At 47.2% G+C, this 23,756-nt stretch overlaps 1 protein-coding gene across 1 annotated transcript in view; it reads right to left on the bottom strand.

Moving 5' to 3' along the window:
* The window catches only part of SLC6A18 (solute carrier family 6 member 18), a 1,027,837-nt gene that overhangs the window by 381,850 nt on the left and 622,231 nt on the right, over window positions 1-23,756 (bottom strand). Inside the window, exons 7-8 of the mRNA XM_073676926.1 lie at window positions 1,863-1,991; window positions 1,615-1,771 (exon numbers count right to left, since the gene is read on the bottom strand). Coding sequence (XP_073533027.1) covers window positions 1,615-1,771; window positions 1,863-1,991 — 286 coding nt within the window. The remainder of the gene's footprint in view (window positions 1-1,614; window positions 1,772-1,862; window positions 1,992-23,756) is intronic.

Here is a 23,756-nt window from a genome sequence, read left to right as displayed (position 1 = left end):
GAGGCCAGAATCTATTAATGGAAAAGTGAACAGCTCTTCGGATTGTCCAAGTGTGGGATAACTTGTCTCCAGGTACTCGGCATGGTGGGTGGAAGGAGGATCAGGGTGAGGAATATGTGGTCCAGACTCATGTCTACTAAGGCCGGACCGTGTAGAAGAAAGGGTGGTGGTGGTGGCAAACTGACTGGAAGCATTATCTGCTATCCAACCAACAACCTTTTCACACTGCTCTGGCTTTAATAGTGGTGTTCTGCGACCCCCTACAAAGTGGGACAGGAAGGTAGGGCAACATGATGTGAGTGCTTTTTGTGCTCCTTCAGCAGGCACAATTTCAGCTGGCCCACGGCCTTGGTCTATCCGTAACCATCATGTCCACTTCCCAGTCCCTAGCCACACGCCTTTCCCATTTTAAATGGCGTATAATATTTGGCACGCTTCCAAAAATGTCAGGAATATTACTGCAGTAATATCGGATCCTCGTCTGATGACCACGGTTTTAGGCAGTGTCTTTATAGTATGGTATTGGACAGTGACCAAGTGTGAATAGGTTTGAAAAACACGACTGGTAGACTTTAAATTGAGTATAATATTTGTGACGCTCCCAAAAATGTTAGGATTACTACCACAGTAATATCGGATCACGTCTGATGACCACGATTTTAGGCAGTGGCCTTATAGTATTGTATTGTTCAGCGACCAAATGTGAATAGGTTTGAACAACATACAACTGGCAGACTTAACTTTTAACTTAACTTTTAGAATTACTATTTCCAATTGATGGCACTAAAGTTCTAGTCCTCTTCCTCTCTGAAGAAGGAAGTTGCATATTTAATTTTCCAGAGGAGCATTAAAGGCTTAAAAGTCTTCTCGTATTGGCAAGCCAGGCTTGGCATGCCACTCTCCACAAGGAGAGATGTTACCCCTTGGATCTCGGTCAAACGCCTCTCACCTAGCCAAACCAGATCTCTCACTATGCACTGATGAGAGGCAGAACTCTGAAACAGAGTGTTTGCAAATTGAGATTCTGGTTTGGCTTTTATCCTAAGTCATGTGGAAAGGCTTGTTTAAGGGTCCATATTGAATTTTAAGATTGCTACTTCCAATAGATGGCACTTGAGTTCTAGTCTTCTTCCTCTCTGAAGCGGCAATTTGCATATTATAAAGCTTAAAATCACCAAAAAGGACTTATTTGAAACTGTTTGAAGATTGGAATTAAGACATGGGAGCAGTTTGGAGAACATGAGAAGATCTCAGGTTCCCTTTAATGCAATATTTTTTTAAAAACTCCATGAACAGAGCTGAAGATTTCCATGTCATACCATCTTGATTGTTTTTCTTTGCAATATACTATAGTAGTGAACAAATTATAAAAATAAAAGAAGCAATACCTAGAATGCGAAGTGTGCACAGTACACATTGTCTAATGAGTAAGAAATATTTTATCAGGAGAAACCTAACAACTTTTTAATAAGAGAGAGAAAATGTTCAATACAATACAATTCAATAAGTAATCATAATACCATAGGCAGATGACAAGGTGCTAAACAAATATCCTTGCATACATTAGTGTAACAGCTATTGACAGCTTTTTTACTGTATTTTCAAAAATGTTACCTGATCAAGAAATTCTTTCAGAATGCATTCTTTCATTTTTAAATTAAATATTCTTTCTGGGTAGGTCGCATTGAGAATTTCAAAAGACTCACTGTAATTATCTCTAGTGATATTCTGTTCATTTATCTCAAACTCATTCATTAAGGATAAAATATTCCTGAAACAATAAAAATTGGCAATTGTATTATTGTATTTCATGTTAATGTACGTTTCTGGAATATTACAGTAGTTGGAATTCATTTTATTACCTGTCCAAGCATTGCCAGTAGCCAGATTTTGCTTTAAATCCTAAAATACAAAATATTGGAATGGAAGCATAAAGAGATGACAAGCTATTGATGATAGCTATTGTCACTGCATCCTTTTCACAATCATTCCTAGAAAACAAAAAAAAAAGTTTAATATATGCTTGATAATTCTCAGATCTCACCTAGAATCTAGTGAATGGATGCTTCTCTTTCTCCAAAAGTAAGATTTTTTGTTGTTGAAATATATATAAAATAAAATACAAAAACATATTTTCATATAGCTAGCTCCACAGTTCCTCACTGGACCCCTCTCTGACCGGGAACACAAGATTCTTATAGAGGTTGTCTGGCCTCAGGCTTTTAGTCTGCAGTCACTTTTTGTCACTGCAGACTTGTGAATTCTTACATCGCACACACTGCATGCTCTGAGTATTCTCAGGTGTCGGCGCCGGAATGGATTTGAGTTCAGGTCACCAATGATATTTGTGGGAAGAGTTGTTTTTCTTGACATTTTAAATTTTATGCTTTTTATTTTCTGCACAAATAAAGTGTTAACTTTATTTTGTGAGACAGCACAGTTGTTGCAATATCAAATGTATGGGTTGCTATTTATTTTTTAGTAATTTTATACAATACATACTATGAAAAAAAATCTGTTTCATGCCACAATATTCTGAGAGACATAGTTTCTGTTCCAGAAAAATAAACCTATTTGACAGATTATTTTTGAAAGACAATATATAGTTTTGATTAGTCCCATTTCGAGTACATGTGACTTTTTTGATCACTTTTTATTATCTTTTTTTGGAGGTAGACTCAACAAAAAAGGAATAGTTATGGATTTTTTTAAATTATCGCTCACTGACCAGTATCAGGCCTCATGCATGTCAGTTTTTTTTTGTATGAGTGCTATCTATGTTTTTACAGATAGAACTTGTACAGTGTCCATTTTAGGACATGATCAGATATCAAAATAACATGAGAATGATGTCAGTTTGAGACTAAATACCCTGTCTGAGAACTGACTTTGATAAGTGATTCTGCCAAGTGATTTTGACAAGTGACTTTTAAAACTGTAATAATAATAAAAAAATATTCACTGTTCGCTGATGGGACTTGAACGCAAAACTCTATGTCTAGAAGCCAGTGACTAACCATTGAGTTATAAACTCAGTTGAGATAAGCTAAGCGTTCTATTTGGTTATATGATTTTCAGGTCAAATCTTGTCTGAAACTGATTGGGACTTTCATAAATACCTCCTCCAAGCCAAATTCAAATGATGTTTGATTTTGATGTGTGAGTCTGAAGTGTGACTTTCTTCAAACATTAGAATCAGAATCACAATGACTTTTAGTTACCCTGCGTATTTTCATGGTTGATCTCATAAGGTAAGAAAAGCTCAGAGTCAGTATCTTTTGACTGGATAGCTCCATGGTAAGGCATCAGCCTCTGAACCTATAATGTCTGGGTTCAAATCCCAATAGGAATGTTATTTTTTTCTTGTAATTATTCCTATTTAGCACACAAACTACAGGGGTGTTTTACTTTTAATATCTGACATTCTAATTGTCATCCTGATGTGTTAAGAGTTTCAGACACGCAGTCTATTTGCATGGTAAATTACATAGCCAAAGTAAATTGGGAGGCACTAATTTACTACATATCTATTTCCAGGTGACTGTACATTTGCATAATTTTTTAAAGGGGTTTAATGATAAAATTTCTTTATTGTAAATTTTTCTTTCCATCCACCCAAGAACTAGCTACAAACTCCCAATTTACTTTGGCTATGTAATTTACCATGCAAATAGACAGCATGAGCGCAGGGACATCTCCGGTCATGTGACGGCAGCCGGCACAATACTTACCCCTCCCCATGCCTCCGCAGCGTCTTCCGCATCCTCTGACGTCTCAGGTCAGAGGGCGCGGTGATATGTTTATGACGCGCCCCCTGGGCCATATTCTTTAGGGGAATACCCGGAGCCGGATCAGATGGGGGTTGTAGTCTTCCGAGTGGCTGTGACCCGGTCCGTGCCCAGGGTGTCAAACTCAGTTGTATGTGGCAGTCCTACTGATGTTATTAAGTTCTTAATGTCGACTACGCCACCCGTTGTATTGCGGTCACTATGGCCGCCGCTGCAGCAGGGTCCGCTGAGGCTGATGGTGTTGGTGCAGCTTTTTATGGTATAACCCCCAACGGGTGGGGTATAGCCTCAGGGGGTCAGGTGCAGAGGATGGGGGTTGTGGTGGTGCAGCATAGGTGTTAAATGAAGACAGAGTCGGGTTATGCAGTTTAGGGTATTTACTCACTGCTGATGTTCCGGTCACTCCAGCTTCAAGTGACCTCCCGAGCCGTGCTGCATCCACCAGGTCCTGGATCCAGCCAACCCCCAAGCGAGTCCGGAGCGTGACCCTGAGCTCTCCTTCTGTCCTTTCTCTGGCCGTCCCCACTAGTGATCCACCCAGGTCCAGCTCCCTCGGGCCTTCTGTTGGGAGACCCTTGGCCTTGGGTTCCCTGACCCTCCACGTGGTATGCCTTCGGGGTGGATGTGGTGGGTGGCCGTGGCAGACGCTGCCCACGGCCTCCGGTCTCTGGCTGGGGTGTGTTTTTGCCCCCACCAGCTTGGGTTCCGGTACCCTGATGCCGACTCTTCACCCGTGGATTGGATTTGGGGTCTCAGAGTCCTCTCTTCTGCTTCCCCCTCTGGGTCTCTCTTACTTTCTCCTCTCTCTCTCTCTGGGGCTTCTCTGCTCCTCTTCCTCTGACTTCTCTGCAAAGGCTGACAGACTGACCTGCCTGCAAAGACTGACAGACTGACCTGCCTGCAAAGACTGACCCTGTTCTCTGATGGTGCCCACCTTATATACACCCTCTATGTGTGAGCTCAGGTGACCAGCACCCAATGAGCTCCTATCTTTACCCAGGCTGCTCCCCCTATCTGCCCCTACACTACTTGGGATGTACCACCCCCCTCCCACTCCAGCCAGGAACAGACTCGGTCGTACCTGCACATTTCTAAGTGGGAGTACCGTCGGTCTGCTCCTCGGAAATGGGATGTGTGTAGTGCATGCAGCCTACCGAGCTCAGTTCCACACTCCATCCTTACCCGGGAGTGGAATATCACACCTCTGGGTTGAGGTGCAATACCCCTGTAGCAGCCGAATCCTCAGGGTGCTACATTCCCCCCTGGTAAATCACAGCACGTCCTCGGGCTGTAAGACAAAACACCAAAACATACAAATTTTTGCATAAACATATAAAACATATAAAACATTATATATATATATTTCAATTTAAAACATTCTCGTCGCCTCTGGCTCCTCCTCCGGTCACTGTGCAACGCGTGACTGGGTAAAGTGCGACAGTCTTTCTGGAAAACTGGTTTTCCTGGAAAACCGGTAGGGGGCGCTTTTGGACGCGCAACTATATACAAGGATATGGCCGCTCTCAGTCCTCGGCCAGGTATTAGGGAGGAATGACCGCTCTCAGTCCTCGGTCAGTGGGAATTAAGGGAAATACGGGTAAACAGTTCACACATGCTGGTCCCAACGGGGACTATATTAGCAACAACAGTTTCAGTTTCAGTTTACGGTTTCAGTTTCAGTTTCAGTTTCACGGTTTCAGTTTACTGTGCCCCGACGGGCAACTGTATACAGCTTCTGCTTCGCTGTCCTTAGCGACGGCGTCCTCCTGCTCTTGCTTTTTGGTTACCTTTGGCTCTAGTTTCAGACCCGTCCGGGTCCTCTTGTTCTTCCTCCTCACACCGCAGCTCTTCCTCCGTCAGGCGATGCACATGGAGGGCGTAGGGACCTTTGGCACACTTGTGCCGGGTGAAGGTGACCTCGTCCCCGATGTAAAGGTCACGACCTCTGTGTCCCTCCGGTAGGTGGGACTCAACGTCTCTCCTGGTTACGAAGACGTCGCCTAGGGTGTGGTGGTCTCGGATGAAGCCCCACCCATGCTGCAGGTTAAACTTTATCACAGTCCCGGTGGTGCGGGGACTATGCGCTGCACGGGGGTCTCTCCTGGCCCGGCTCTTCTGCTCTGCGCTCCTTACTTGAGCTTGCTGTTCCCGGACCCGCCTCTCTCTCCGCTCCCTCTCGAAGTCCTCGAGCTGTTGGCGGCAGCACTCAGCACGCTCCGCTGCAGCTGCCCGAGTCTCTTGAGTGAACCCCATAAGATCTTCTCCGGTGGGGTCCCACTCAAACTGCGCTTCCGTTAGCGGGGGCGAGATCCTCTTTACGGGCTTTGGAGCCGGGATCAGGGGTTCATCCAGGGGTCTCTCTCTCCGGAGTCGGGGATGGTGGAACTCCGGTGGCCATATAAATGGCTGCCCATCCGGGCACGTATGCTGGGCGTACAGGTCCTCTCCCAGATGCGGCACTCTTGGTCTTATGGGCGCGGTGGTGTTAGCGCCCGGGTTGCCCGGGCCTTGCGGCCAGGCCTGAGGTATCTGGAAGGTAAAGGGCACCGTAAGGACGGCGGCGCCCTGGGCTACTTGGCCCTGCGACCAGGCCGGGGGCTCCGCGGAGGTAGGGGGCGCTGTCGGTATTGCGGCGCCCGGGGGTACTAGGCCTTGCGACCAGGCTGGTGGTACTTCCTGCTTGGTCACGCTCGGGGTCGAGGCGTGTGACGTCACAGGGGTCGCGGCTCCCGTTTGAGGCCTAGTCTGCGGCGGTGACGTTGCAGCGACGGGCACGGCAGGATAGACTTCGGGCTCTGCGACGGGGAGCTGGGGCAGGTGCGCGGTTTCCCGGTTTGGGGTATAGACGTCCCCTTTACCTGCCTCCACTCGTTCGGCTCCCTTCTCGGCGCCGTCTCCGGCCTTCAGTCCTCCCGCGCCATCCTCAGAGGCGGTCTGTCTCCTCGTCTCGGGTGGCGTGCTCCGCTGACAGGTCTCGGTCTGCTGGGCCATCTCACGGCTCCACTCCGCCAACGTCTCTCGCTGCACCCGGGCCATCCTCCTTGCGAGGCCCTCCAGAGCGGTCTGTGCACACTCCCGGTCTCGGGGGAGCTGTGCTAGGACCTCCACTAGGCCTAGTGGGGTCGTTGTTTCCAGCAGGCTCCTGACCAACGGGTCGGTGCTGCTCTGCTCTCCTACAGTCGTCTCCAGCAGGCTCCTGGCCAGCGGGCCGGTGCTGCTCTGCTCTCCCTCCTCTGTTTCTAGCAGGCTCCTGGCCAACGGGCCGGTGCTGCTCTGCTTTCTCGCCATCTCCGGGTAAGCTCCTCCGATACTCTTCTCCAGGCTTCTTGCCTCCGGGTGCGCTCGCTCTAGACTGCTCCAGGCGGCACCCATCTTTGTTCTCTCCTTTCGTCTCCTCCCACCTCGAGGGCGGTCCCGGGGCCACTTGGTGATTGTCAGCTCCAGGGGCAGTTCTTTCACGCTGACAGACACCTCTAGCATCACAGTCTCTGTTGGTGGGGGCGGTTTCCACTTTTGGCGCCATTTTCGGTCCTGGCCCACGATGGGAGGCGGCCTCTCACCACCCTCTGGCACGCCCATAATGGCGTCCGCTCTGGCAAGGCGGGAAATCTTTGGAAATGGCGGGAATCGCTTCCCAGTGGCGGGAAACTCTGCAGATGGCGGGAAAACGCGGTTAATGGCGGACAACCGGCTGGAATCGACTGGTGATGGGGTCCGATGGCGGGGACCCTCCGGAACCGGCAGGAGACTTCTTTTTGAGGTAAACTCATTCTTTTCTTCAGGCACGCAGTACCCGGGTGTTGTGGGCACGTAATCCTGCCGACTACGCCAAAGTTGACGCGCCCCCTGGGCCATATTCTTTAGGGGAATACCCGGAGCCGGATCAGATGGGGGTTGTAGTCTTCCGAGTGGCTGTGACCCGGTCCGTGCCCAGGGTGTCAAACTCAGTTGTATGTGGCAGTCCTACTGATGTTATTAAGTTCTTAATGTCGACTACGCCACCCGTTGTATTGCGGTCACTATGGCCGCCGCTGCAGCAGGGTCCGCTGAGGCTGATGGTGTTGGTGCAGCTTTTTATGGTATAACCCCCAACGGGTGGGGTATAGCCTCAGGGGGTCAGGTGCAGAGGATGGGGGTTGTGGTGGTGCAGCATAGGTGTTAAATGAAGACAGAGTCGGGTTATGCAGTTTAGGGTATTTACTCACTGCTGATGTTCCGGTCACTCCAGCTTCAAGTGACCTCCCGAGCCGTGCTGCATCCACCAGGTCCTGGATCCAGCCAACCCCCAAGCGAGTCCGGAGCGTGACCCTGAGCTCTCTTCTGTCCTTTCTCTGGCCGTCCCCACTAGTGATCCACCCAGGTCCAGCTCCCTCGGGCCTTCTGTTGGGAGACCCTTGGCCTTGGGTTCCCTGACCCTCCACGTGGTATGCCTTCGGGATGGATGTGGTGGGTGGCCGTGGCAGACGCTGCCCACGGCCTCCGGTCTCTGGCTGGGGTGTGTTTTTGCCCCCACCAGCTTGGGTTCCGGTACCCTGATGCCGACTCTTCACCCGTGGATTGGATTTGGGGTCTCAGAGTCCTCTCTTCTGCTTCCCCCTCTGGGTCTCTCTTACTTTCTCCTCTCTCTCTCTCTGGGGCTTCTCTGCTCCTCTTCCTCTGACTTCTCTGCAAAGGCTGACAGACTGACCTGCCTGCAAAGACTGACAGACTGACCTGCCTGCAAAGACTGACCCTGTTCTCTGATGGTGCCCACCTTATATACACCCTCTATGTGTGAGCTCAGGTGACCAGCACCCAATGAGCTCCTATCTTTACCCAGGCTGCTCCCCCTATCTGCCCCTACACTACTTGGGATGTACCACCCCCCTCCCACTCCAGCCAGGAACAGACTCGGTCGTACCTGCACATTTCTAAGTGGGAGTACCGTCGGTCTGCTCCTCGGAAATGGGATGTATGTAGTGCATGCAGCCTACCGAGCTCAGTTCCACACTCCATCCTTACCCGGGAGTGGAATATCACACCTCTGGGTTGAGGTGCAATACCCCTGTAGCAGCCGAATCCTCAGGGTGCTACATTTACACCGCGCGCGCTCTCTCCTGACCTGTCACAGCGGGAAGAGGCGGGCGACGCTGTGGAGTCCGGATCAGCATCAGGTGAGAAGTGAGGTGAGTATTTGATTTTTTTTTTTATGTATGGGGGCATGGGGCATTATATGGTGGGGGGAGAGTGGGTGTGACATCCTGCATGGGGCATTATATGGGGGGGGTGGTGTGACATCCTGCATGGGGCATTATATGGGGGGGTGACATCCTGCATGGGGCACTATATGGGGGGGTGGTGTGACATCCTGCATGGGGCATTATATGGGGGGGGGGTGTGACATCCTGCATGGGGCATTATATGGGGGGGTGACATACTGCATGGGGCATTATAAGAGGGGAAGGGGGGAAGTGACGTCCTGTACGGGGCATTATAAGGGAGGGGGTATGACATCCTGCATGAGGCATTATAAGAGGGGGAGAGGGGAATTGACATCCTGCATGGGGCATTATAAGGAGGGTGGGTGTGTGACATACAGCATGGGGCATTATAAGGAGGGGGGGTGTGACCTCCTGCATGGGGCATTATAAGGGAGGGCGTGGTCTGACATACTGCATGGGGCATTGAAAAGGGTGGAAGTTACATCCCGCAAGGGGCATTATATGGGGGGGGGGAGGTGACATCCTGCATGGGGAATTTTATAGGGGGTAGAGGTGACATCCTGCATAGGGCATTATAAGGGGGGAACAGCCTGCATGGAGCGTTACATGGGGGCCAATATTCTTTATGGAGCGTTATACGGGGGTCAGTATTCTGTATGGAGCGTTATATGGGGGCCAGTATTCCGTATGGATCGTTATATAGGAGACAGTATTCTGTATGGAGCGTTATATGGGGATCAGTATTCTGTATGGAGCGTTATATGGGGGACAGTATTCTGTATGGAGCGTTATATGGGGGGCAGTATTCTGTATGGAGCGTTATATGGTGCCCATAATACTGTATGGAGGACTATACTGTGCGGTCTGCACTGTGCGCTGTGAGGATTCGCCGGTTTCTGAGCTATTGTAGAATTTACAATAGATATCGCTCATGTAATGTAGTAAGTGAAATCCTTGGCCTTGTACTATATATATATATATATATATATATATATATATATTTCTCTGCGGTATCTTTGTATCATGAATCATGATATGTGTTAACCCCTTAAGCCCCGCGGGTGGTTTGCACGTTAATGACCGGGCCAATTTTTACAATTCTGACCACTGTCACTTTATGATGAGGTAATTCCTCTGGAACGCTTCAACGGATCCCCCTGATTCTGAGATTGTTTTTTCGTGACATATTGTACTTCATGATTGTGTAATAATTTCTTCAATATCACTTGCGTTTATTTGTGAAAAAAACGGAAATTTGGTGAAAATTTTGAAAATTTTGCAATTTTCAAAATTTGAATTTTTAAGCCCTGAAATCAGAGCGATATGTCACACAAAAGAGTTAATAAATAACATTTCCCACATGTCTACTTTACATCAGCACAATTTTGGAACCAAAATTTTTTTTTGTTAGGGAGCTATAAGGGTTAAAAGTTGACCAGCGATTTCTCATTTTTCCAACAAAATTTACAAAACCATTTTTTTAGGGACCACATCACATTTGAAGTCACTTGGAGAGGTCTTTTTGACAGAAAATACCCAAAAGTGACACCATTCTAAAAACTGCACCCCTCAAGGTGCTCAAAACCACATTCAAGAACTTTATTAACCCTTCAGGTGCTTCACAGGAATTTTTTGAATGTGGAAGAAAAAAATGAACATTTAACTTTTTTCACAAAAATGTTACTTTAGACCCAATTTTTTTTATTTTCACAGGGGTAACAAGAAAAAATGGACCCCAAAATTTGTTGTGCAATTTCCCCTGGGCACGCAGATACCCAATATTTGGGGAAAAAACACTGTTTGGGCGCACGGCAGGGCTCGGAAGGGAAGGAGCGCCATTTGACTTTTTGATTGTAAAATTTGCTTGAATAATTAGCGGACGCCATGTTGTGTTTGGAGAGCCCCTGTGTGCCCAAACTTTGGAGCTCCCGCACAAGTGACCCCATTTTGGAAACTAGACCCCCCAAGGCACCTTTATAGATGCATAGTGAGCACTTGGAACCCCCAGGTGCTTCACAAATTGATTCGTAAAAATGAAAAAGTGAAAAAAAAAACACTTTTTCATTTTTACGAATCAATTTGTGAAGCACCTAGGGGTTCCAAGTGCTCACTATGCATCTAGATAGGTGCCTTGGGGGGTCTAGTTTCCAAAATGGGGCCAATTGTGGAGGAGCTCCAATGTTTGGGCACACAGGGACTCTCTAAATGCAACATGGTATCCGCTAACAAATTGAATGGAAAATCGGCTCAAATTGTTAGCGGACACCACATTGCGTTTGGAGAGCCCCTCTGTGCCCAAACTTTGGAGCTCCCCCACAATTGACCCCATTTTGGAAACTAGACCCCCCAAGGCACCTTTCTAGATGCATAGTGAGCACTTGGAACCCCCAGGTGCTTCACAAATTGATTCGTAAAAATGAAAAAGTGAAAAAAAAAACACTTTTTCATTTTTATGAATCAATTTGTGAAACACCTGGGGTTCCAAGTGCTCACTATGCATCTAGATAGGTGCCTTGGGGGGTCTAGTTTCTAAAATGGGGTCACTTGTGGGGGAGCTCCAATGTTTGGGCACACAGGGACTCTCCAAATGCAACATGATATCCGCTAACAAATTGAGCCGACTTTTGAAAAAAATCCCAACCCCAGCCCTAACCCTAGCACAACCCTAGCCCTAGCACAACCCTAGCCCTAGCACAACCCTAGCCCCAGCACAACCCTAGCCCCAGCACAACCCTAGCCTCAGCACAACCCTAGCCCCAGCACAACCCTAGCCCCAAACCCAGCCCTAACCCTAGCCCAATCCTAACCCAAGAGTTTATTTTTGACGCCGTTCCTTGTGCGGTATAAGTGATTAGACGACTTTATTCTTCGGGTCGGTGTGATTACAGCAATGCCAGAATCATATGGGGTTTTTATGACTGACAGCTGTCACACACTAAAAGACGCATTTTTTGTAAAATCTAGTTTTTGCATCGCCATATTTTGAGAGCTATAATTTTTCCAGATTTTGGCAGACAGTCATGTGACGGCTCATTTTTTGCGGGATGACTTGATGTTGTTATTGGTGCCATTTTCAGGCATGTGACATTTTTTAACAACAAAGTTCCACACTTGGAATCCTGAAAATTGTTATTGGTTATTTAACTCAATTCGCATAAACACACCTACTCTTCTCAAATGGGACACGAGTCCCTCAAGAAAAGAAAACGAGTATTTAAACCTTAAAAAATCAATATTTTATTAAGACAATATTAAAAACATGATAAAACAAATCACAGTGCTTCACATATAAGAACGGGCTTATGAATATACAACCACTGTTGCTGCAGCTATGGAGTTGCAAATTTGCAATATGCTGCTCACGAATGCGACTATGTTGCTTGTTCAAAAATATAAGTGAAATTAAATATAGTAGTGCCAGTAAAGTTATCTATCTTTGTAAAGTAATTGTCGCTGGCAGAAAGAATGTTATAGAATACTATGCAAGAAAATGCAAGAAAAGCCCATAAGCATCAAAGCATAGACAACAGTGGAAAAAACCTAATTAGGTCGCGCCAACAGGGTAATACTGAATGAAGTTACCTGAATCTGTATATTGACGCTAAAGCCCGTCTGTCGCCCCGTCTGACGGGCTTTAGCGTCAATATACAGATTCAGGTAACTTCATTCAGTATTACCCTGTTGGCGCGACCTAATTAGGTTTTTTCCACTGTTGTCTATGCTTTGATGCTTATGGGCTTTTCTTGCATTTTCTTGCATAGTATTCTATAACATTCTTTCTGCCAGCGACAATTACTTTACAAAGATAGATAACTTTACTGGCACTACTATATTTAATTTCACTTATATTTTTGAACAAGCAACATAGTCGCATTCGTGAGCAGCATATTGCAAATTTGCAACTCCATAGCTGCAGCAACAGTGGTTGTATATTCATAAGCCCGTTCTTATATGTGAAGCACTGTGATTTGTTTTATCATGTTTTTAATATTGTCTTAATAAAATATTGATTTTTTAAGGTTTAAATACTCGTTTTCTTTTCTTGAGGGACTCGTGTCCCATTTGAGAAGAGTAGGTGTGTTTATGTGACATTTTTTGATCGCTTTCTATTCCGATTTTTGGGAGGCAGAATAAACAAAAACCAACAATTCAGGAATTGTTTTTTTTTTTTTTATTATTCTGTTCCGCGTGTGGTAAAATTGATGAGGTAGCTTTATTCTTCGGGTCAGTACGTTTACAGCGGTACCACATTTGTATCATTTTTCTATGTTTTGGCGCTTATACACAATAAAAGCTATTTTATAGAAAAAAATATTTTTTAGCATCGCTTTATTCTGAGAGCTATAACTTTTTTATTTTTCGGCTGATGGAGCTGTTTGGCAGCTTGTTTTTTGCGGGACGAGATGATGTTTTCAGTGGTATCATTTTTATTTATATGCGTCTTTTTGATCGCGTGTTATTCCACTTTTTGTTTGGTGGTATGGTGATAAAGCATTGTTTTTTGCTTCGTTTTTTTTTTTTTTTTTTACCGTGTTCACTGAAGGGGTTAACTAGTGGGACAGTTTTATAGGTCAGGTTGTTCCGGACGCGGCGATACCAAATATGTGTACTTTTATTGTTTTTTTTTTTTTTTTATAATAATATTTATTGATGGGTACATTATATTTTTATTTTTGGTGTATTATTTTTTTTATTTTTTTATAATATTTTTGCACATTTTTTTTTTTTTCCACTTTCACACAGTTTATACACTTTATTACTTTGTCCCACTCTGGAACTTTCACTTTTTTTTTTCTGATCGCCTGCATGGCACAGGAATGAAGAACCATCCCTATGCCATGAAGGCTGTCAGAAGTGCACAGTGTGAAGATTCCTTGGAGATGCACTGTGCATGCCCAAGCAATCTTCCTGCTCTTTGGTGACCCGGATGTTGTCATGACGACATCGGGTCATCATGGCAACACCCGGGAAGCCTTTGCAGACTGCGCTGGAAGCCGGAAGAGGAGGTGAGTATCGCCGATCACCTCCCCTTGCCCCCGCAATGCCGCGATCGACTTCGATCGACTTCGATCACAGCATCGCTGGGGTTAATGTGCTGGGAGCGGTTCAGGACCGCTCCCTGCACATAGTACCGGGTGTCAGCTGTGACAATCAGCTGACACCCGGCGGCGATCGCGCCCGCACAGCCTGTGTGCGCGCGCGATCGCGATGACGTACTAATACGGGTCTGGCTCTTAAGTCCCAGGGCACAGACGCGTATTAGTACGTCAGATGTTATTAAGGGGTTAAAGGGGCCCACTGAAACTCTGTCGCCCAGGGCCCACAAAAACCTGGAGCTGGCCCCGGGGGTAAGTATAACAAGTTTTATTTTTTTTTAAATACAAATAATTAACTAGGAGTGGGGGGAATCAGAGATGCACGGGGGAATGAGAGATGCACGGGGGGGGGGCCTTCATGCCCCCTATGAAGGGCAGGGGGGGCCCAAAAAAAATTCTTGCACAGGGGCCCACTACAGTCTGTGTCCGCCCCTGCTTAACATGTTATGATGACAATCAGAATGTTAGATATAGATATTAAAAGTAAAACACCCTTGTAGTTTGTGTGCTAAATAGGCATAATTACTAGAGATCAGCGGTGTTCAACTAGAACTGCTTGCCAATCTCAAATTCGAGCTGTTTTGGGCGGTGTTCGAGTCGTTCGATGAACGCGAACGATTTGCAAAAAATTCGGCTGTTCGAGGTTATGCTCGATAACTGTTCGTGCACCAAAAGAGTAAATGGATTTTTTCACATCATGCAGGGATTGTCTGCCACTCACTGTAATGCCACAGCCATGGTGGTTGTGGCATTACAGTGGTTGCCCAAATCGATGGGAACAGTGCTCAACGTGAAACATGAAAAGCCGGCAATTCAGCAGCGGCATACACCGGTACCCGATAAAATTAGAACAGAAAGAATAGAGCATCACACATAGATTAGATAGATTGAAACATGTCAGTCACATATATAATAAGTACAGTGATAGTGTTGATTACTGTACTTGTCATTTAGTGTTAAAATAAAGGATTTATTAAAAAAAAAGTTGGCTTGGGGTTCCCCGTAATTTTAGTCTCTAGTAGTGTTGAGCCACCCCCGTAGTGTTCGAGTTCGGTTCGGTTCGTCGAACACCCGTGTGTTCGCCGAACTGTTCGTCGAACTGTTCGTCGAACACCTTCGAACACCGTTAAAACCAATGGCAGGCAAACAAAAACACATAGAAACACATAGAAAACACCTTCAAAGGTGTCCAAAAGCTGACAAACTGCTCAGAAGACACAACTAACACATGGAAAAGTGACAAGTACATATAGTTATGCGAAAAGAAAAGAGGTGGAGGAGTAAAAGGAGGGGGAGACACAAATATAGGCATGTCATGCCCTTCTAAAATCCAAAAAGTGAGAAGCCGACACGTTCAGTCCGCTCCTGCCCGTGCCACCTCCGTGTCGCCGGGTTTGTGCCAGAGCCGCGGTGAACCCTGACGGCTAGCCCCCCTCTCCCAATACTGGTGCCTGTCCGCTGGTGGGTCGAGCGAGCCCCCCTGTGGTGGAGGCAGCTCTAAGCTTTTTAATTTAAATTGTCTCTCTAATTTGAATGAATACACTTTAAATCCATTTGCAAGGATCTATTGGAGGGCAAGTCTCATGCCAGCAGCCGCGTAATTCCAGCTCCAGTAGCGTCCACTAAAGCTGCTGCAGTTAAAAAGCTTTTATAAGGATCGAGCTCGGCTGTCCACCGCAAGGCATCCTACTGCCAGTCCCAGCCCCTATGCCTTGGGGTGCCTCCTGATGCTCTTCACTGAGTATCCCGTGGTCCCGAAGCATTTCCTTTGAAAAAATTAAGTGTCCAAACTACAGGTGGTGTAGCTTGCTTAACAGCCGGGATAATCCGCTGACTAGCAGACACTGCTACTAGGCACAAAGTATTTCCTGGGCTAGATGCAGTTAAAAATTTGTAATTAGATACTCTCGTTGGATGCTGAGAAAGCATTCCATAGAGTCTCCTGGCACACCATATATGATTCTCTTAAAAAGCTTGGGGTAGGGGTCTAGGGGACCCTTTTATAGCCAAAATCACGGCCCTGTATCACAATACGTCACCTAGGCTGAAGATAAATGGAACTGTAGCACCCTGAGGGCTCGGTTGCTACAGAGGTATTGCACCTCACCCAGAGGTGTGATATCTCAGTCTCAGGTAAGGATGGAGTGTGGATCAGGACCCGACACCTGCATGCATTACACCACATTGCCGTGGGGCAGGGCGACCAATATGCCTCTGAGATGGGCACGACAGTCCCTGTCCCTGGCTGGAGTGGGGGGAGGGAACACTGAGGAAGGGGAACCCTGTAGTGCAGGAGCAGGGAGGAAGCAGTTCCTGGGTGCATTGAGAAGGGAGTATAAAAGGTGGGCACCATCTTAGTTCAGTACAGAGAAGTCTGAGCAGAAGTGGCAGGGAGCAGGGGCTCTGCATGAGCTCTGCTCCGGAGGCGGGCCTAGTAACAGAGGCCCAGGCCTGGAAGAGGGAGAAGGAAGGAAGAGGAGCGGAGAAGGCTCCAGGAATGAGGAATGAAGGGATCCCAGGGGTGCGGACGGGCGAGTCGCCACCGCACGCCTGAATCCACCTGCGTGGAGTGGTCAGGCCAAAGGGGGAGACCGGTCCCCGAAACTAGTGGAGGCAGGAAACGACCCTCAGCTAGAAACCGGAGGCTCTGACATTTTATGTGGCGCAGCCCCTCGCTACACCAGCTAGGAAGGCACCACATAGGGTCAGGGAAACTGGCGCCAAGTTTACCAAGAGGAGGCCCGAGGCAGCCGGACAGAAGGGTTGGTAAGAAAGGCCAGACAAAGGACACACAAAGGGGGTCCTGTGAAGTGCTCCAAAGTTATCTGGGAGTTGTCTGAGCCCCTCACCTGGTGAGCACAGTACGACGTGGGCAGCCGTTACCTGCAGACGTGGTCTGGATAATAAGAACTGTGAGTAAAGGCCCTGGACTGCATCACTGACTCCGTGTCGTTACTGCTGCTGCCCTGCACCATCACCCCCATCCTCCGCATACACTGCCCTGAGGCTATACTCCTCCCGTGGGGAGTTATGCTACGCTCTGCTGCACCCACAACACCAGCCTCAGCGGTCTGCCCTGCAGCGGTGGTTCACTCTGACCGCAATCCACGGGTGGCGTAGTCGGACATTTAAACATCAAAACCACATAAATAGTTCCGCCACTGGTTTGACCACCCTGAGCCACGGAATCGGGTCGCCGCCACGAAGACTGCAACCACCAACATCCACCAAAAAGGGTCCGGCTCCGGGTGTCCCAAGGCCCAGGGGGTGCATCAGAACATTTTCATCACCTTTCACAATCACCAATGGGACAAGGGAGGGATGTCCTCTGTCCCCTCTCTTATACATCCTAGTGACGGAGCACCTGCTCTCATCAATTCGCCATAACCCCAATATTAGGTGGATTGAGGTGGGAGGCACCGAGTACAAGTGCTCTCTATTTGCTGATGATGTCCTAGTATATATCACTCAATCACATATATCCATCCATGCTGTTATGGCTGAAATAGATCACTTTGTTACATGGTCAAATTTTAAAATCAATGCAGCGAAGTCTGAGGCCCTCGATGTCTCCCTCTCCAAATCCATATAGGATTCCATCCAGTCCTACTTTCCCTTTGCCTGGCCCTCACAGGGTATCAAATACTTAGGAATTCCTATTCATAGAGACCTCTCCCATCTATGTTATCTTAATTTTGGGCCCTTTATTGAACAACTCCATACAGACCACGGTTGGCAAGTTAGAACTGTAAGATTCACTACGTGAACCACTGGTGTTTTGTGGAAAAGCACATGTACACTGTGTTCCAAATTATTATGCAAAAAGTGTTTAGGAGTGATAAGGGAAGAATTTGTTTGTTTGTCAGTTAAACTCATTGATGGTGATGTGTGTCAGGGCTCTTTATATCACTGTAAGCAATTGCAGACACCTGTGCTAATTAGTTTGGCAGGTGTGTCCAATGAAAGGCAAGACTACTTAAGAAGGCTGTCTCACATTATTAAGCAGCCTACATTTTCTGCCAAAATGGGAAAGAAAAAGGATGTGTCGGCTGCTGAGAAGCAACAAATTGTGGAGTGTTTAGGTCAAGGCATGACTACAATCAACATTGTGCGATGATCAGGATGAAGTGTCTTGGCAATCAAGAAGTATGTAGCTGATTCACAGTACACACGTGTGCGTGCTGATAAGGGCAAATTGAAGACTCTTTCCTACAGGCAATTACGTCAGGTTAAAAGAGCAGCGGCAAAAAAGCCTTGTCATAGCAGCAGACAAGTTTTTGAAGCTGCTGGTGCCTCCAACGTCCCCCGAACAACAAGATGCAGGGTCCTTCAGAGGTTTGCAGCTGTGCATACGCCATCCTGTCGACCTCCTCTATCCACTTCACACAAGCAGAAACGGCTCCAGTGGGCTAAACATTACATGAAGACTGATTTCAAAACTGTTTTGTTCACGGATGAGTGCCGTGCAGCGCTCGATGGTCCAGATGGATGGAGTGGAGGATGGCTGGTTGATGGACACCCCACGCAAACATGGCTACAGCGCCAACAAGGAGGAGGTGGAGTAATGTTTTTGGCTGGAATCATGGGGAGAGAGATTGTCGGCCCCTTTAGGATCCCTGAAGGCGCTAAAGATGAACTCCATAATGTATGTGGATTTTCTCAAACAGCACTTCCTGCCATGGTTCAAGAAGAAGAACCGTGTATTTCACAGCAAGATCATTTTTTTGCATGATAATGCACCATCTCATGCTGCACATAAAACATCTGCATCTCTGGCTGATATGGGCATAAAAGGGGACAAACTTATGGTGTGACCCCCATGCTCCCCTGACCTCTACCCCATTCAGAACCTCTGGAGCATCATCAAAAGGAGTGTCTATGATGGCGGGAGGCAGTTCACATCTAAGCAACACCTCTGGGAGGGTATTCTGTCCTCATGCAAAACAATTGAAGCAGAAACCATCCAAAACCTGACAAATTAAATGGACTAGAGAGTTCAGAAGCTCCTTTCGAACAAGGGGTCCTATGTGAAAATGTAACATCACCTAGAATAAAGTTTTGAGTTGAAAACTGTTTGATTTCAGTTTCTAATAACCTGCTAATGCTTATAATTTCAAAAATGACCATTTTTTTGGTCTTTATTAAAATTAAAAGGTTGATCGAAAAGTTTGGGGGATCTAAGAGTGTGGCAACCCAGTAGTCATGATTACTTCGAATTCTGACAATATGAGGGTCATGTTGCAGGTAGTGCAGCAAGAAGGCACTTATGTGTCTTGCGCATCTCGGAGCCCCAAAATTATTTTCCGGGCTAGATGCAGCTAAAAATTATTATTAATTTTAAATCTGGTGGAGCTTAGTATAGATGGCCTAATAGGATCAGTGCTGCACACTGCTACAAAGCCCAAATTATTTTCCAGCCAAGATACAGATAAACATGATTAGTAATTTTAAATCTGGTGGAGCTTATTATAGATGGCCTAATAGAATCAGTGCTGCACACTGCTACAAAGCCCAAATTATTTTCCAGCCAAGATACAGATAAACATGATTAGTAATTTGAAAGCTTAAAACGGTTGGTAGGGTGATTTTAACCAATCATCAAGCTTTTACTCTCCCCAGGATGACACAGGGGTAGAAAAGTCGTTTCGGATCCATGATTTGTTCATCTTTATGAACGTGAGTCTGTCTACATTATCAGTGGAGAGCCGCGTGCGCTTATCTGTCAGCTCACCACCAGCAGCGCTGAACACACGTTCAGACAGAACGCTGACTGCGGGGCATGACAAGATCTCCAAGGCGTAAGTGGCTAGCTCCGGCCATTTATCCAGATTGGAAGCCCAAAAAGAGCAAGGGTCCAGTGACACAGTCATGGCTTCAATGTTTACTTGGAGATACTCCTGTACCATCGTCTCTAGGCGTTGACTATGTGTCAGACTTCTTGTCTCTTGTGGCCTTCCAAAGGATGGGCTAAAAAAGTGGTGAAATGATTCCGCAAAATTGATGTTACCAGCAGATACTGTGGTTCTGTTACGGTTTGAGTGCTGAACACTTGACGGTCCCACGGTTGGCAAGTTGGAACTGTGAGATTCACTACGTGCACCACTGGTGTTTTGTGGAAAAGCACATGTAAGATTCTGCAACAGTCTCTGCTCATACTCCTGCATGTGTGCATCCCTTTCTATGGCAGGAATAATTTCTGCAAATTTACTTTTGTACCGGGGATCTAACAGTGTGGCAACCCAGTAGTCAGGATTATTTCTAATTCTCACAATTCGAGGGTCATGTTGCAGGTAGTGCAGCAAGAAGGCACTCATGTGTGTTGCGCATCCAGGAGCACCAAGTCCCTGTTGTGTTGGTGGCGAGGTAACAATCATGCTTCCTTCCTCTGTCCTCTCCCCCCAACCTCGCACAACAGAAATGTGATCAAGGTCTCCCTCATCTGATGAGTCTTCCATCAGTTCGTCCTCCACTTCTTCCTGGGCTCCTGCACCTTCCTCACTAGTTTGGCTGCTACCATGCGCCCTGGTAAAACCATCTCCCCCACCCTCACATGCCTGCCACCTTGGTGCTGCCGACCGTCTGGACCTTGCAGATGTTAGACCTTCCGCATACAACTCCTCCTCCTCTACTTCCTCCACCTCCTCTTGTGCCACCACCTGACTCCGAATTCTGTTTAACATGTGCTCCAGCATGTAAATCACCGGAATAGTCATGCTGATAATGGCATCGTCAGCACTAAACATCTTCGTCACCATTTCAAAACTGTGCAGAAGGGTGCATAGGTCCCTGATCTGAGACCACTCCTCCAGCGTGATTTGCCCCACCTCTGGATCTCGTTGGCCCAGGCTATACGTCAGAACGTATTGCACCAGGGCTTGTCGGTGCTGCCACAGTCGCTGCAACATGTGCAGAGTTGAATTCCACCGGGTAGGCACATCGCATTTTAGCCTGTGAAGTGGCAGGCCCAACGACTTCTGTAGAGATGTAAGTCGCTGAGCTGCGGGATGCGAACGGAGGAAGTGAGCACACAGCGACCGTGACCTCTGCAGAAGTCCATCTAGTCTGGGATAGTGGGTTAAAAATTGCTGGACAACCAGGTTCAACACGTGAGCCATACAAGGCACGTGTGTGACATTGCCCCGGCGAAGGGCCGCACCCAGGTTTGCAGCATTGTCGCACACGGCCTTCCCTGGTTTCAGGTCCAGTGGCGACAACCATTCATGAAATTGGTTCTCCAGAGCTGACCACAACTCCTCAGCTGTGTGACTCACATTTCCCAGACATTTCAAAGTAAAAACCGCCTGATGACGTTGAGCCCTACTGCCAGCATAGTAAGGAGGTGTGCAGGATCCCTTCTGCGCAGTTAGAAAGCTTGTGGCATGACCAGACAGGCTTTGGGTGCAGGTGGAAGACCGAGAGGAGGTTGAGGAGGCAGAAGCACTGGAGGAACTTTGACATAAAGAGGATTGACGCACAACTCGTGGGGACGGCAAGACTTGGACAGCAGCCCCTTGTCCTGCTGTCACCATAGTTACCCAGTGCCCAGTCAGCGACATGTAACGCCCCTGTCCATGCCTACTCGTCCAAGTGTCTGTGGTGAAATGCACCCTGTCACACACAGAGTTTCTCAAAGAAGCGGTGATGTTGTGTGCGACATGCTGGTGGAGCGCAGGCACACCTTTCTTTGAGAAGTAGTGCCGACTGGGCATCTGGTACTGGGGCACTGCGACGGACATAAGGTCTCGAAAATCCTCTGTGTCCACCAGGCGGAAAGGCAGCATTTCTGTAGCCAAGAGCTTGCAGATGGTGAAATTCAACCTCTTAGCTTTCTCATGGCTAGGAGGAAATGGTCTTTTACTTGTCCACATCTGAGGGACCGAGGGCTGGCTATTGTGCTTAGACGGGGTTGATAAGGGTGTCCCCAGCAAACTGCCGGTCTGTGAGGAAGATGCAGGCGGACATGTTAGGTTGCCTTGATCCAAAGGTGGTGCTATCAATGTCGGACAGCGCTCAACACCAGCTGCTGTTACCACCTCCAAAGAAAATGATGACCTGCCAATCACGCTGGCTGTTGCGGGTAAAGAGGTGGCAGGTCTGCGCCCCAAAACAGGTGTGACTGCTGTCCCCCCAGTCACAGAGAATGAAGAGGCCGCGGATGCACAAGATATGGCAGACGGTGGTTGGCCCAGCCGGCTAGGCCGCATTGTAGCACACTGAGCTTCCCACTGCAACTTATGCTTCATGTCCATGTGCCGGTTCATGCATGAAGTACTCAAACTATGTATTTTTTGGCCTCTACTTAGCTTTTGCTGACAAATGTTACAGATAACACGAGTTGGGTCATCTTTATCGATCTGAAAAAATGCCCAGGCTATGCAAGGCTTAGCACCCATGCGACCTGAAGAGCCACCACGACTTGTGGTGAGAGGCAGAGTTGTGTTTGTGGATGCAGTTGTTGACGTGCTTCCAGTACTACGTCTCTGTCCAGGAAGGCGCAACCTGACCTCGTCGTCACTAGCATCTTCCTCCACCTCCTCTGCTGACCTCATCTCTTGGCTGACTGTGGGTTGACAGTAAGTGGGATCTCCAACCTCATCATCATCACCCTGTGCCCTATCACACCCATCGTCCTCAGAGCCAACCTGTTCCTGCCCTGACAAAAAACTAAAGTTGTCGCTCCAATCAGGTATTTGAGTCTCATCATCGTCTTCCTCATTGTGTCCACCAACAGGAGTTACAGTTTGGGAATGAGGGTCTACATTATGGTCAGAACCTTCTGCGTCTGGTCCTGGATCCGACTCATAAAGATTCTGGGCATCAGTGCAGATCATTTCCTCGTCTGGATTCACAGAAGCGCTGGAGTCGACCTCTGATTCCCAGGCTATAGTATGAGTAAACAGCTCTGCAGACTCAACTATCTGTTCTACCTCATACTCAGACGGGCAGCTGGAGATTAGGGGAGCTGTGAGGAAGCAAGTGCGATTGGGGTGACACCTTTGAGGACTGGAGTATTTGTGATGTTGAAGTTGATGTGGAGGAGAGCCCACTTAAAGGAGGACTTGATATCCGTTGAAGCACCTGCTGTTTTTGTGCCTCATCTGGAATTTGTAGCGATTGGCGTGGCCGTAAGAAAGGGATCTTATCACATTGTCCGCTAAAAGAAGTAGACATTTTAGTTTGGCTGGAAGATGTTCTTTCTTCTGCAGATGTTATTGTTGCTTTAACACCTACCCCACGGACACAACCTTTTTTCCCCTTCCCAACACGCCTATTCCCCTTTCCACCAGCAGCAGGCCTTTTTCCACTCATTTTGGTGGTTAACTAATTCACAACTCTGGAGTTGTTTGCACAAAAAAACAATGGATGGGAACCGAGCAGAGCTGAGTGGCCAAATTGTGGTATTAGGCCAAAACTATTGGCTGGGTTAGATGGAGAAAAAAATTATATTCGATTTGCAACCTGATGGAGGTCAGTATAGATGGACTAATAGAACAAGTCCCACACACAGCTAGAAGCCTAAATATTTTTTCAGAGGTAGATGCAGAAAAAAATTATATTCAGTTTGCAACCTGATGGAGGTCAGTATAGATGGACTAATAGAGAAAGTCCCACACACTGCTAGAAGGCCAAATATTTTTTCAGAGCTAGATGGAGACAAAAAATTATTTTGA

Source organism: Phyllobates terribilis, unplaced genomic scaffold, assembly GCF_046119375.1.
Source record: "Phyllobates terribilis strain yellow unplaced genomic scaffold, ASM4611937v1 Scaffold_4__5_contigs__length_816908805, whole genome shotgun sequence".
Classification (NCBI taxonomy): domain Eukaryota; kingdom Metazoa; phylum Chordata; class Amphibia; order Anura; family Dendrobatidae; genus Phyllobates; species Phyllobates terribilis.
Note: the sequence above shows the minus strand (reverse complement) of the source record. Positions and strands in the feature narration are given on the sequence as shown.